Raw genomic sequence first — 13,142 nt, 5'->3', positions numbered from 1 at the left:
ATGGAGGAGTGGCTGGACAGAGGGCAGATGGGTGGATGGATGAATAGATGGGTAACAGATAGATGATGCATGGACAGACAGATAGGCAGATGCATGGATGGAGGGATGAACTGATGGATAATGGATGGATGGATGGATGGATGATGGATGGATGATGAACAGACAGATAAATGGATGGGTAGATGGATGAATGATGGACAGATGGACAAACAGATGGAAGCAGAGATGACACTTTTAAATCTTTAAGGACGGGAGAGAAGACGCTGTAGTGTCATGTCCCTGGGCATGACAGAAACTGCCCAGTCTTAAGGTAAATCTCAGCACCCAGAAGGGAGGCCATTGTGGAGAGTGATTTGGGCAATTCACACCCTCTGGCACACATGGCGATGGGGAGGGGTGTGTGACTATACTTGTACACCTCCAGGCCTTGATTTGTGCCCTTCCTTCCTTCCTTCCTTCCTTCCTTCCTTCCTTCCTTCCTTCCTTCCCTCCTTCCTTCCTTCCTCTCTTTTAGAGAGAGAGCAAGCAGGGGAGGGTATAGAGAGACAGAGTCTCAAGCAGGTTCCATGCCATCAGCACAGATACCAACGCAGAGCTCGATCCCACGAATTCTGAGAGGAGATCATGACCTGAGCCAAGATCAAGAGTCGGACGCTTAACCGACTGAGCAACCCAGGTGCCCCCAGACCACGCTGTATGGTGATGGTCTGTTCACTCCTGACTCCCCAGTGTGCTGTGAGTCCCTCAAGGGTCAAGCACACACCAAGCGCCCCTTTCTGTCCCCAGTGCTAAGCGTGCCACTCAGTACTGCTGAGTACACCCAGGGGCGCCTGGGTGGCTCGGTCGGTTAAGTGTCCGGCTTCGGCTCAGGTCATGATGTTGCGGTTCACGAGTTCGAGCCCCGGGTCGGACTCTGTCCTGACGGCTCAGAGCCTGGAGCCTGCTTTGGATTCTGTGTCTCCCTCTCTCTCTCTGCCCTTCCCCTACTCGAGCTCTGTCTCTGTCTCTCTCTCAAAATTAAATAAACATTAAAAAATAACAATTAAAAAAAAAAAAGCAAGACAACTCATGGCTTTCAGGGGCATTACGCTGTGCGGGGGGGAGAAAAAGGCCAGTCTCCAGGGGAAAGTGAGATGTAATTCCATTTATATAACCTTCCCAAACGACAAAACTATACAGATGAGTCCAGATCAGTGGTTGCCCGCGGCTCGCGGATGGGGGGACAGGGCGGTGGGTGTAGGAGATCTTCACAGTGATTCAGGAGTTCTGTTCTCTACTGTGGTGGTGGCAAAGTGAATCCACACACGTGACAGAATGCCGTCGAACCACAGGCACATACACACCTTCCTAATCTCCTTCGGGGCTTAGGTATTGTAGCATAATTACGTGTGGTGTAACCATTGGGGGAAACCGGGTGAAGGGTGGAACACAGCACCATGTGGCTTTATCTTCTCAGTTCCCTGCGGCTCTAAAATTATTTCATAACTCAAATTAAAAAAAAATTTTTTTTTTGTAAATGACACGCATGCTCCGATGTCTGCCGTTTGCGTTCAAATACTCCAGCCAAATGGGGGAAAAGCAGGAGAGGGAGCCCATGAGGAGGTGATGAAGCAAGACTGCTAAACCTTGCCAGGGGTGACGCGGCGGGGTGGGGATGCCGGAATCACCGTCTGGTCTTCCCGACTTCCGTGCATGTTCGAAATTTTCCAAAGTAAAGACGTTAAATTAAAAACGCTGATATGCAGGGGCGGGTCCGCGTCCGCCCAGACAGCCACGCGCACGCGCGGGAGCCCAGCGCCCTGACTCCCTGTCCGCCCGCAGCCGGGCATCCTGCCAGGCGGCTGTGCGTGTATACGCGCGCATCAAAGGAAATAAATAACGCTTAACCGCCGCTGTGGAATCCGGCCACGCCGGGTCACACGTCTGTCGGGCCATCTGCAGGGCAGGGCCAGGCCAAAAGGGGTCCACAGGGCTGTTTTGAACTCCGGAAGAGAGAGAGAGAACTTTCTGGGAACTGGGGTTAGAGGGTGAGTGATGGGGGGTTGGAGATGGCTCCTAATGGCGGGGGTGGGGGGTGTTAGAAGAGAAGAGTCCCGAGAAGAGGTCAGATCCACAGCAGTGTCCCCAGGTGGCCGCAGAGTCTGGAGACCTGGGGGGAGTTGGCTCCTAGGTAAGGGAGGCTTCGGGTGGGGGAGGGGCTGGTCACTGCTGGGGAGGAGGATCTGGTCTCTCAGTGTGCCTGGGGGACGGGGGTGGCCGTGACTGTCCACCCCACCTCATCTCCTCAATGGCATTATTACTTCAAGAGATTTTACAATGATGTCTTGACCTTGGGGGGGGGGGGTCACTTCTTGCTCTGAACCTCAGTTTCCTCAACTATAAAATGGGTCCAGTGGAGGCATGAATGAATGCTGCAGAGGCTGAGTGAGGTGGCCACAGCCATGCCCTGAACGCACGTGGTGCCAGGCCCTGCACTAAGGACTCTGTGCGTACCAGATCCTTCAAGATTAGACCACCATCACCACCCCCATCTGCCAGATCAGAAAGCAAGGCACAGAGAGCTTAAGAAACTTGCCCAAGGTCACGGAGGCATTAGGTTGAAGAGCTGTGATTCAAATGTGCAGGTAAAGCACCAAGTTTAAGGCCCTCAGAAAACGTTATGTTGAAGGTGATTTTAAGTTTTCTCTTTTTTTTTTAAATTTTTGAATTTTTTTTATTTTTGAGGGAGAGAAAGAGTGCAGGCAAGTGGCGGCGGGGCAGAGAGAGAGAGGGAGACACAGAATCCGCAGCCGTCTCTAGGCCCCGAGCTGTCAGCACAGAGCCCGACGCGGGGCTCGAACTCACGAACCGCGAGATCATGACCTGAGCAGCAGTCGGACGCTTAACCAACTGAGCCCCCCAGGTGTGAGGGTGATTTTAAGTTTTAAAGCATGCGCACACAGCTGAAGCCCGTGTTGGGAAGGAGACGGAAAATGTCTCTCTGTTCCCATTTGAACACCTGCCCACGCTTAGCCATAGCTGGGAAGGTGGGGACTGGAGGGGCCTGGCTAGTCCAGGCCAAAGACCACAACTCCTGCCAGAAAGAGCCAGTCAGATTTGGCAAATGGGGTGAGGGGAGCTGGGAGGGAGCCCCCAGCCCGGCCACCCCAGTGGCTGGCCTTCTCGACATCACCCGTCACAGAGGAGCCAGAGGGCTGCAGCAGGGGCTTGAAGGCGAAGGGCAAGCCTCCCGGCTGCCAAGCTCAGAAACAATGCCCCCCTCCCTCATCACTGTGCCATCAAGCCTTTATTTCCCCCTCTGCGCAATGGGGCCAGTACTATCCAGGGACTTTGAGCTGTGGCCAGTGCTCCTAACACGTCCACAGCCATCCGTGACTTTCCTTCCCTCCTGAAGCGTTTCTTCCCCCCAGAGAGGAAAAGAAGGCCATACCACACAAAAATGAATGGCTGGTGTGCAGGGGAGAGACAAACGGCTAGAAGCAGCTAGAAGCGATGTCTCCAGCCCGAAGCCCGCGGGGACAAGACCGTCTGTGCTCGGTGAGACCCGCACACGCAGGGGAAGCCCCACGGCTCTGCCCCCTCCTGGGCCAGAAACGTCTATCTAGGGTCCCCTTCTGGAAAGCTCTGAGGAACTCTGGTTTCCACAGGCACTGTCAGCATGGGGTGCTGAGTCATCGAGAACCTTGGTCAGTGGTTCCTGACTAAGGGTGCACACAGGCACGGGGCAAATGCAAGCAGAGCCCTGGGGACCCTGCAGAGGCCCTCCCACCAGCCAGGCACCCCGAACCAAGGCTCCGCACCCAGGGAGCCCCGGGCTGGGGCCGAAAGCCTTCACTTATCGCCGATGACCACCTCCTGGCTAGCTTTATGGGGCAATTTCTGGAGGGTCTGATCCAGACTTGAAGAGGTTCCTTGCGGGATCAGAGGTCAGCTGGAAGGACGTGATGGGACAGGGACGGAGGGCAACGGGGAGAAGGTGACAAAGCCCTGGGCTGTCATCGTGAGAAATCCAGAAAGACCGGTCTGGGCCAGAGGATAGAGTGAGCCATCCTTCCATCCCACACCCACTGCCTGCCGTCAAGGCTTGTCAGCTCCCGCAGGTGGGGAGACCATGACACCTCGGGCTCCTGGCACACTTTGTCCCCTCCAAGCCATCCCCCAGTCCCATGGCGCTCCCTAACGAGGCCTCTCATTGCCCCCAGCTGGAACCACAGACTCACAGGCCCTCAGGGAGAGGCCAGGGACCCAGGAGTGCAGGAGGCAGGTGGGAGACGACAGGCGTGGTGGGGGCTGTGAACAAGGGGGCTCCCAGGCCCCCAATGCTGGGCAGCAGTCACTCGGCTCCAACCGGTGCTTGTCATGCAGGAATGTGGGCCCAGGGCTGCCAGAGTTTTCTGTTGTCCCAGCAAGTCAGACACCTGGATTATTTTTTAATCCTGATTTATAAACGCCACAATTCCAAAAATATATATAGAATCTAGGGGCTGGACAAGCCACGCGAAGCTGTGGACTGTAGCCGGCTCCGCCCCTCGGCCTCAGACAGAGGGAACCCTGGTGGACCAGCCTCTGGCCGCCTCCCCAGGCCCCTCTCCTCCTTCTCCTGCCCTCAGGGAATCCTAGAGGAGCTGCAGTTCAGACACAGACAGTGGTTCCCAGCTTCCTCCACTACCCCTCGCCCTTGGAGTTTCATCTCACAGAAAAGCATCCCTGAACTCCCTGGGGTGAGGGGACCCCATTCCCTGGGGCCCCCAGAGCCTTTTAAAGTCATGCAGCACACAGGATTCAATTAACTGCTTTCCTCCCTAACCCACTGCTGAGCTGGTAAAAGCATCTAAGGAGACCAAAAATGTACATATACTGGTTCAAATCCCAACTCGTCCCTAACATCCAACATGATGTGGCCCCTGGCAACCTCTCTGAATGTTACCCCCTCCCCCATTTCACTCTCTAACAGCCTCACTAATCTGTCAGCCCCTGAATGTGTCAAACTCCATCCTGCCTCAGGACCTTTGCACACACCACTCTCTGTGCCTGGAACGCTTTCCCAGCAGATCTAGAGATGGCTTGAGCCGGTGGGTGTGCATAGGTGGGAGAACACACATCTGCCGGCCGTCCCCAACCATACGCCCTTGTAAAGTGACCCCTTCACTGGCTTCAAGCTACCCAATCAGGCCAATATCACAGATTATTTCATACCTCAGGGCCTTGGCCCGGGCAGTTCCCCGTAGCCAAGGATGCCAGTTCCCACTTGGTCCCAAGACCAGTTCCTTCTCAGACATTTCCTCCCTCCCCTTTCCACCTCCCCTGCCACTCCATTCCTTCCGCTCTCGTAAGATTAACCCCTTTGAACCCTGTATCAATTCTCCCCTTTAGGCCTCAGTTCTGGGGTCATCCCCTTTGAGAAGCTTTACCTCCCAACGTCTCCAGGGCAGGTCTCCCCGAGACCCCTGGCTGGTTACTCCCCGTCCCTTTGCATTGCTTTATTTCCTTCTGGAACCCACGGCTCCCTGACATCACCCTGTTAATGTGTTCCTTTCCCTGGTCTCCCCGGGTGGATGTGAACGCCACAGAGCCAGGGCTTTCATCGATCTCCTTCCTGCTGCCTCCCCAGGGCCCCGCAAGCAACCAGCCGTCAGTGAGCAACAATAAACACGTTATGTCAAGGCCTCTTCAACAGGCTTGCTATTTGGAAGACATTCAGATCTTGGAAATTATTCACATCGGAGGGAAAACAACTACATCTCAGACGCAAGAAAGTATCGTGTCTAAAGTAGGTACCCCCTCGGCACCCTTGCCCTCTACAAGGACATGTCTGTGCTGTCTTCTCTTGGGCGCCCTGTGCCTGGCCCCAGGCGGCATCTCGGTGGCTCGAGGCTGTGACCCCACTTTCCAGGCCCTTCCTTCCGCAGAGGACGAATACGTAGTATGAAGCACGGACCAGCTCTGCGAGTGCCAGGCCAGCACAACCTCTTGTAAGAGGCTCAGGCAGCAGGTGGCATTATCCTTATTTTTCAGATGAGGGATCTGAGGCTGGCTCGGGAGGCTGAAGATGAGCCCCCCCACCCCCACTCCCCAGTCTGCTCCTTGGGCTGTCATGGGGAAGCTCAAGTAGGGACAGGAGGAATCAGCTGGAATGCCTGCCAAGAAAGCTCAGCTTCAGGCCCAGCCCCAGGCCGGGGAGCCGCTTCCTGTGGCCCTGCCGGGGTGGCCCCAGAGGAGAACCTGCTGGAATGTTTTCATCCACATGCACAGGCAGTGAATCAGCGGGGCCTGGCACATGGACAGATCTGCTCGCGGGCCCAGCCTCTAGGGGACATGGCCTTTGCCCCCAGGCCCGGGGAGGAGCTGCCCTTCTGGCCCAGCTCCCATCTCAGGTTCAGTCTTCTCCTCTTTAGACCTCACACAACAATGCTGCAGAGGCATTTTCTGTAGAAACCAGTGATCCTCTGACTTGGGCTGGGATCGGGGAGATACGTGGTGCCTCGTGCCCCAGAAGGGCAGCCGGCCCATCTCTCAGCTGACCCCAAACCTACCCCATCTGTAAGACAACAACAGTGTGAGGGGCTTCAGGCCATGCAACTGAGCTGATGGTGTGGCTCTTTCATACCCCAGGGCCTTTGCACTGGCTGCGCTCTCCTCCTGGAACACCTTCTCTGCCTTGTCCCAGCTGCTTTGTGGACATTTCCCTCCTGAAACTTTCCCCAGCTCCTCTTTACCCCCCTCCCCTGGTAGAACTAGCCCCTGTGTACCCAGGGTCACTCCTATCACAGCACCTCTAAAGGGGGATCCCATTCAGCAGTCCATACATCTGCACCCCTTGGCCATGCTCCTGATACTTGGAAGGGGTCAAGGGCATGTTCAATATCAAGAAGACACTCCCAAGACAGAAGGACAGGGGGTGGCACGCCAGGTCTTCATGAATCCCCAAGAGTTGCCTCTTGGCCGACACCAAACCCATGGGATGGGCCTCAGGGAGCCCCCCGCTTCTTCCTGGCCTTTATCTGGGGACCCATCCCCTGTAGTACACACCTCAACCCTCAGAGTGAAGGACAAAGAAGGCTGAGCCGTCACCAGGCCAGGGTTGACCCTCCTCTAAGACAGCCCTTGATCCAAAGGGCCTCTGTCCCATCCCTCCGTCTCCTAGACGCCTCGTTCCATCACCCACGTTCACCATGGGCCCCAGCAAAGGCAGAGCGGAGGGTGGCTGGAAACACCATCCTGTCCCCTGCCTGTCCCCCGAGGGTAGCACCTGGCTCTCTGCTCACACCCAAGGGCAAATGCCTGATGTCTAGAGACACTCCCAAACGGGTGTGAATGATGAATGAAGCAAGACCCGCAGGTTGAGGGTCCAGCAACCTCCAAACACGCACTTATCTGACACTTACTGTATGCCGAGCCCTGCCAGAAGTACCCTCCTATTTTGTGGTTTAAGCCGCAGGAGGCCTCGGAGAGACACGACGAGGAGCCACAGACCTGGGACCCCGGCGGTCCAAACTTTATCCTACTTTAGACACACCAGTTGGTCGGGGGTCAAATGCTTAACGGCTTGCGCCCCCTGGCCGTTGGGGTCCTGCCAAGGAGACACGAGGCCGAGGCCCGTGCAAGCGCTGGGGAGACCCCGAGGGGAGCTGATGCACACCCTGAGGGGCTCCCCAGATGTCGGCAGGGGGAGTCTGCTCTGCGGGGCCCAGGGACGGGGAGCCCCGGGCCCCGCACCCACACGAGGGCCACGGGAGCTACTGGCCAAGCTGGGTGGGTGTGGCTGCGTGGCGGGCGCGGGGCCCGGCTCACGGTCACCCTGACCTCTGAGGCAAGCCAGCTGGGAGTCACTCTTTCCAACCCAGGCAGCAGAACTTGGCTGTGGCCGCAGCAGGAAGCCCAAGGTAGAGGAGGCTATGGGCTTTTGTTTCCAGCTGCTTCCACCAAGATCGCATTTGCCAAACTTCATCACTGTCTCCCCAGCCCCTTCAGGTCGCTGCATTGGTGTGTGTTATCCCTACTGTCACTTACCTAATCCCCTTTACAAGAGGGGCCCTTAAAAAATACATCCGTTATGCACTTGAGATGGAAATGTTCTGTCACTACCTGGTGAACTCCCAGTCCAAGGGGCCACTTATACCCGCCCTCGTGGCTTTAAGGACAACATGTAACTGTAAGAATAAAGCATGGCTCGGGGCGCCTGGGTGGCTCAGTCGGTTAAGCGTCCGACTTCAGCTCGGGTCACGATCTCATGGTCCGTGAGTTCGAGCCCCGCGTCGGGCTCTGGGCTGATAGCTCAGAGCCTGGAGCCTGCTTCCGATTCTGTGTCTCCCTATCTCTGCCCCTCCCCCGTTCATGCTCTGTCTCTCTCTGTCTCAAAAATAAATAAACATTAAAAAAAAAAATTTAAAGCATGGTTCACCACTGTACCCTAAGACCATCATACATTCATCAGGAGTACAAGTGTTCCATTCTAACTTCTGGGAAAGGGTCTTAGTCACTCCTTTCTCAACCCCCAGACCCAAGAGGTCCCCTTTCTAGGCTTAAAAAAAAAAAAACATGAGGGGAGCACCAGGGTGGCTCAGTTGGTTAAGCAAGTGACTCTTGATTTCGGCTCACGTCATGATCTCATGGTCGTGGGATCAACCCCTGCATCAGGCTCTGTGCTGACAGTGAGGAGCCTGCTTAGGATTCTCTCTCCCTCTCTCTCTGTTCCTCCCCTGCGCTGGCACCCACGCTCTTGCTCTCTCTCACTCTCTCTCTCTCTCAAAATACGTAAGCTTAAAAACAGTGGAAGTTCTGGCACATTCTTTTGGCCCTCTGTGCAGCAGGCATGAGATGCGGGGTTATAATCCGGAGTGCCCCCATGTCTTCCCCGGGAAGAGACCTTGAAACCTGAGTCCAGCTGGCAGTGAGAATTCTTCTGCTGAGAAGAATTCCACCTGCATTAGAAGCCAGGGGCCGAGTATGAGCCCCAGGCTGTGGCTAAGTCTCCATGTGACTGTAGCCCATCCTTCCCCCTCGTCTGGGCCATGACTACAAGCAGGTATCGGCCTCCCAAGGGGATCTGACCTCCCTAAAGCTCCCAGGATGGCTGCCAGCCTATCCTGAGCCCTCAGTAAGGGACAATAATGACTAGTAATGCCCCTTCCATTCCGACATCAAAGGGGGAGGTGTTTGCCCCTCATAGCTGAGGGGCATGGACAGAACCATCCCAGCCCTGGAAAAATTCCTGATGCTAACAGGGTAAGAGAGGCCAGCAGGCACTGCTCAGTAATGTTCAGTGGTCTCTTGCTGTCAGGATACCACTATGGCCACTCCCTTCCAGGGGTCCCTGCCTCAGTCTCTCCATCTGTGAAACAGACAAGACTCCTGCTGAAGCAGAGACAAGAAGGGACTGAAATTCAAACACTGCCTGGGTTTGTGGATTTTTCATTCTAGACAAAGTCTCTCTGGGTGGGCAAGGGAAGGGACACACGGTAACCAGCACCATCCCAATTGTGCGGACCTGGGGTGATTTCCCCAGCATCCCCTTCAGCCTGGTGGAAGACGTGGACCCCACATCACCCACAAGCCCAAAGTGAACCCTGACTGGCTTAAACCAATCCTAGTCCTACACATAGTGGCCCAGACCTAAATCAGTCAGTCTGGGGCTGACACAAGGCTCAGGGGTGGAGGGTAGGGCCTGCAATCAGGACTACATTTAACAAATAACAATATAAGACACCCAATTAAATTTGAATCTCAGTTCAATAAATTTTTTTTCAGTATAAGTATATCCCAAAGTATAGCCCACTTTAGTGTAAGTATATCCCAAAGATTGCATGTGACATATTTATGCTAAAAACTTACTCATTTTTTTATCTGAATAACTGAGTGTCGTGTATCCTGCTTAGGACTCTGCTTAGCCAGGACACTGAACAGGAAGCAAGCCTTCTTGCTGTGGCTGCTACCTCCTATCCATAGAGGAAGGTGGCAGCCAGGGCACAAAGGAAGCCAGGAGGAAGGCTCAGAGGGCAGGGCTTTGCTGGGTCTCCTCCACCATTGCCCGGTGGGGTGCTCACTTTCCTTCACTGAGCATTGGACGACCAGGCATTACGCTAATGCTTTAATCATGTTACCTCTTTGTACGTTCGCAAGAAAGCAAGGACAGGAAAGGAAATGAGTTCAGAGTCACTTGGTAACTGTGATTCAAGCTGCACTCAAACCCAGGTAATTCTGCTCCTAGGGGGATAGCCTGAGCCACTGCACTACCCTTTGTAAATGTCCCTCACCTTGCAGGGGTGGGTATGGCGTCAGGAGGGCAGTGACTCCTAGTGATTAATGTGTATCTAACCTAAACTTTATGGGTCAGGAAACAGAGCGGGATGATGCTGTGACACCCAAAGAGTGTGGGACAGGAACAGGGAGGCGGGCCACCAGCCTGAGGTTGCCCGCGGCTCCCAGAGAGGGACATCAGACCTAGAAGGAGACCTGTCCTGGTCTCCTTCCCATGAGATTCTGTTCCTTTTAGGAATAGAAGAATCATGATGGCAAATCCCACAGTGGGGTGGTACAATTCCATTGGGATTCTAGTCCAGCAAGGAGAGGGTGTGGGCCCCCAGGGCTGGGCTGGGTGAGAAATCCTCATCGGCCCTTGGGGGACAGACCCAGTGCCTGAGTCTGTGCTGGGTGAACAAAACAGAGTCTGGTTGCCTCTGGGCTCACACTACTGTCTTCAAAGCCAGCAGCTCTAACGCTTGGGGGTAAGAGGTGGGGTAGGAGGAGAAAGGAGGAAAGAATGTTCTGGAAGCTGGTGGCCCCCAGCCTGGGGTTCTGTAGGGGGGCATGAACCCCAAAGGCCACTTTGAGGCCCTCTGGAAGGAGCTAGGGTCTAAGTCAGGGGTCTAATAAGTCAGGCTTGGAGGCCCTAAGGTAGGCAAGACCAGGGTTCAGGAGACTCCCTCACTGCAAGGGAGAAGGGTCAGGGGTCAAGGGCCAGAGTATCCCCACCCTCCCAGGCAGATGTCAGAAGAACAGGCCTCTCCACTCTGACTGCAATCCCAGGCCAGCTGGGGCCCAGAGGCACCCCAGGGCCCTGAGCTTCCCCCCAGGCCCTCCCCAGCCAAGCCAGCTCAGACCTCAGGCTCCACAGACAGCTGGCCCGGTGGTCCAGGCAGAGTCTTAACTGTGGGATCTCACCACCCTCCGGCCTGGGCCTGCACTGGAAACAGACCACAGATGCCTTCCTTTGACTTGTATCCAGAATATATAAAGCACCCTAACCCCTCAGAAACAGGATGGCAAATAACCCGATGAAAAATGAGCAAAATATCTGAAGAGCCGTTTCTCCAAAAAAAAAAAAAGTCCACTGAGCACATGGAAAGATGCTCAGCCACAGGAAGGACTGCAAACTGGCACCAGGACTTGGGGGCAGGGGGTGAAAGTGTCGCACAACTGCATCGTGGTGATGGTCGCACGGCTCTGTGAATTTACAAACACAGAGGGAGGCACGTTTTATGACGTATAAAGTAGATTTCACTCAAGCTTGTTAAAAAAGAAGGCCTCCCGGGAGCACCTGGGTGGCTCAGGGGGGTGGGCGTTCCGGTCACGATCTCGCGGTGTGTGAGTTCGAGCCCCGAGTCGGCTCTGTGCTGACAGCTCAGAGCCTGGAGCAGGTTCAGATTCTGTGTCTCCCTCTCTCTCTCTGCCCCTCCTCTGCTCACACTGTCTCTCTCTCTCTCAAAAATAAACATAAAAAAATTTAAAAAAACAAAAATAAGCAGGCGGCCTTCCAGAGGTATATGAAGACCGCGCCCTCCCCCAGGCCCCCCCCCCCCCGCCCCCAGCCAGACCCTGCATGAGGCCACCAGCAGCCTTCCCGTGCTTACCCATCTGTAAAGCAGGAGGAGGGGACCTCCCTGCTGTGGCAGCCACCCCACCTCCTCCAGGGCCGCCAGCGGATGAGGCCCCCAGGGCTGCCAAGGCAGGGAAGGAGCCCCACCGCTTGGGTAATCAGTGCATTGGGAACAGGACCCCTGGCATCAGGCCCCCCGCCCCCCTTAGCCCTTTCTCCCCCACGGCTGGCGTCAGCCACATTCAACCCCTACCCCCAGGCTCCCTGAGCAGACGAGAGCCCCTCACCCCTGAAATGCCACAGGGCAGAGCGTCATCCCAGCCCCCACTAGCTCAGGGTAGGAGGCATGGCCATTCAAAGGCCAGCGTGGCCACTATGAGCTGGTTTGACACCCGGCAAATTTTGTCACCTCTCAGAGCCTCGCTTTTTTAGCCGCCAAACGGCCATAATAAGGTGACAGTGCCCACCTGTTGGGCCACTGCAAGGAATAAGGTGATGGACTTTCTGGGATCCTCGTCTCTTCACTGGGTCTCCTCCTGATGTAGGAGCTGGTGCATGGCAGGGCCCAGGGGTGGGACGGGTAGAGGGGATGCTTTTTACTTTTTGCTTTTTGCTTCCCCCCCCCCACCCCCAACGGACAACTGGCCCCTCGTGTAAAATGGTGCAGCCGCCGTGTAAGGCAGTCTGGCGCTTCCTGGGACAGTTACACATCGAGGTGCCCTGTGACCTCCCAATCCCGCTTCCGGAATACACCTGAGAAGGCTTATGTGCACACAAAACCTTGTGCACAAAAGTCCACGGCAGCATTATTCCCAGGGGCTGCGTGTCCGTCAGCAGATGACCGGATCGACAAAACCACACAGCCACGCAGGGGCTGTCCTCCAGCCACAAAAAAGCAGGCAGTTTCAACTCGTGGGGAGGCACGTGTCCTGAAAACCTTACACGACGTCGCAGAAGCCGGACAGACAAGGTCACATGTTCCCCGGTTCCATGATTCACATGAAAGTCCAAATAGGGGAATCTGTGAGACAGCAAGTACGTGAGTGGTTGTCTCCAGCCAAGCTGTGCTGTGTGGGCGGGTGGGGAGTGGGCAGGAGGGTGATAGCTAAGCCGGTACCGAGTTAGTTGTTTGTTTTCACGGAGCTGTTGAAAATGTTCTGATTATAGTGATAGGTTGCACCTATCTGTGAACACACAAAGAACCAATGAATTTTACTTTAAGCGACGAAAATGGATGCTGTGTGACTTATATCCGAGTAAATTGTCTTAAAAAAAAAAAAAGTCCCGGGGTGCCTGGGTGGCTCAGTCAGTTGAGCATCTAACTCTT

At 55.2% G+C, this 13,142-nt stretch overlaps 1 protein-coding gene across 6 annotated transcripts; it reads left to right on the top strand.

Annotated features, from left to right (window-relative positions):
- Window positions 1–1,845: 1,845 nt before the first annotated feature.
- Window positions 1,846–6,583, top strand: LOC122210187. 6 transcript variants are annotated; one of them, XM_042922715.1, is made up of 5 exons: window positions 1,858–2,027; window positions 3,411–3,537; window positions 4,611–4,721; window positions 5,612–5,770; window positions 6,016–6,583. In XM_042922715.1, exons 2-5 carry the CDS (start codon window positions 3,493–3,495, stop codon window positions 6,430–6,432), a joined length of 732 nt encoding a protein of 243 aa, XP_042778649.1. In that variant the 5' UTR covers window positions 1,858–2,027; window positions 3,411–3,492; the 3' UTR covers window positions 6,433–6,583. The 6 variants fall into 6 exon arrangements, 3 of the variants coding, with proteins under 3 accessions (XP_042778649.1, XP_042778650.1, XP_042778651.1); XM_042922716.1 differs by having other exon boundaries at window positions 3,395–3,537; XM_042922717.1 differs by lacking the exon at window positions 1,858–2,027 and adding an exon at window positions 2,882–2,902 and having other exon boundaries at window positions 3,395–3,537.
- The last annotated feature ends 6,559 nt before the right edge of the window (window positions 6,584–13,142 follow it).

Source organism: Panthera leo, chromosome E3, assembly GCF_018350215.1.
Source record: "Panthera leo isolate Ple1 chromosome E3, P.leo_Ple1_pat1.1, whole genome shotgun sequence".
NCBI classification, from domain to species: domain Eukaryota; kingdom Metazoa; phylum Chordata; class Mammalia; order Carnivora; family Felidae; genus Panthera; species Panthera leo.
This window is presented reverse-complemented; position numbering and strand designations above follow the sequence as displayed.

What these genes read in the sequence shown, in the direction of transcription:
- LOC122210187 (XM_042922715.1), top strand. Translation starts at nt 3,493, where the DNA reads ATGTCTCCAGCCCGAAGCCCGCGGGGACAAGACCGTCTGTGCTCG. An exon ending in GCATCCCTGAACTCCCTGGG is followed by an intron (nt 4,722 to 5,611) that starts GTGAGGGGACCC and finishes CTGCCTCCCCAG; the next exon opens with GGCCCCGCAAGCAACCAGCC. An exon ending in AAGAAAGTATCGTGTCTAAA is followed by an intron (nt 5,771 to 6,015) that starts GTAGGTACCCCC and finishes CTTATTTTTCAG; the next exon opens with ATGAGGGATCTGAGGCTGGC.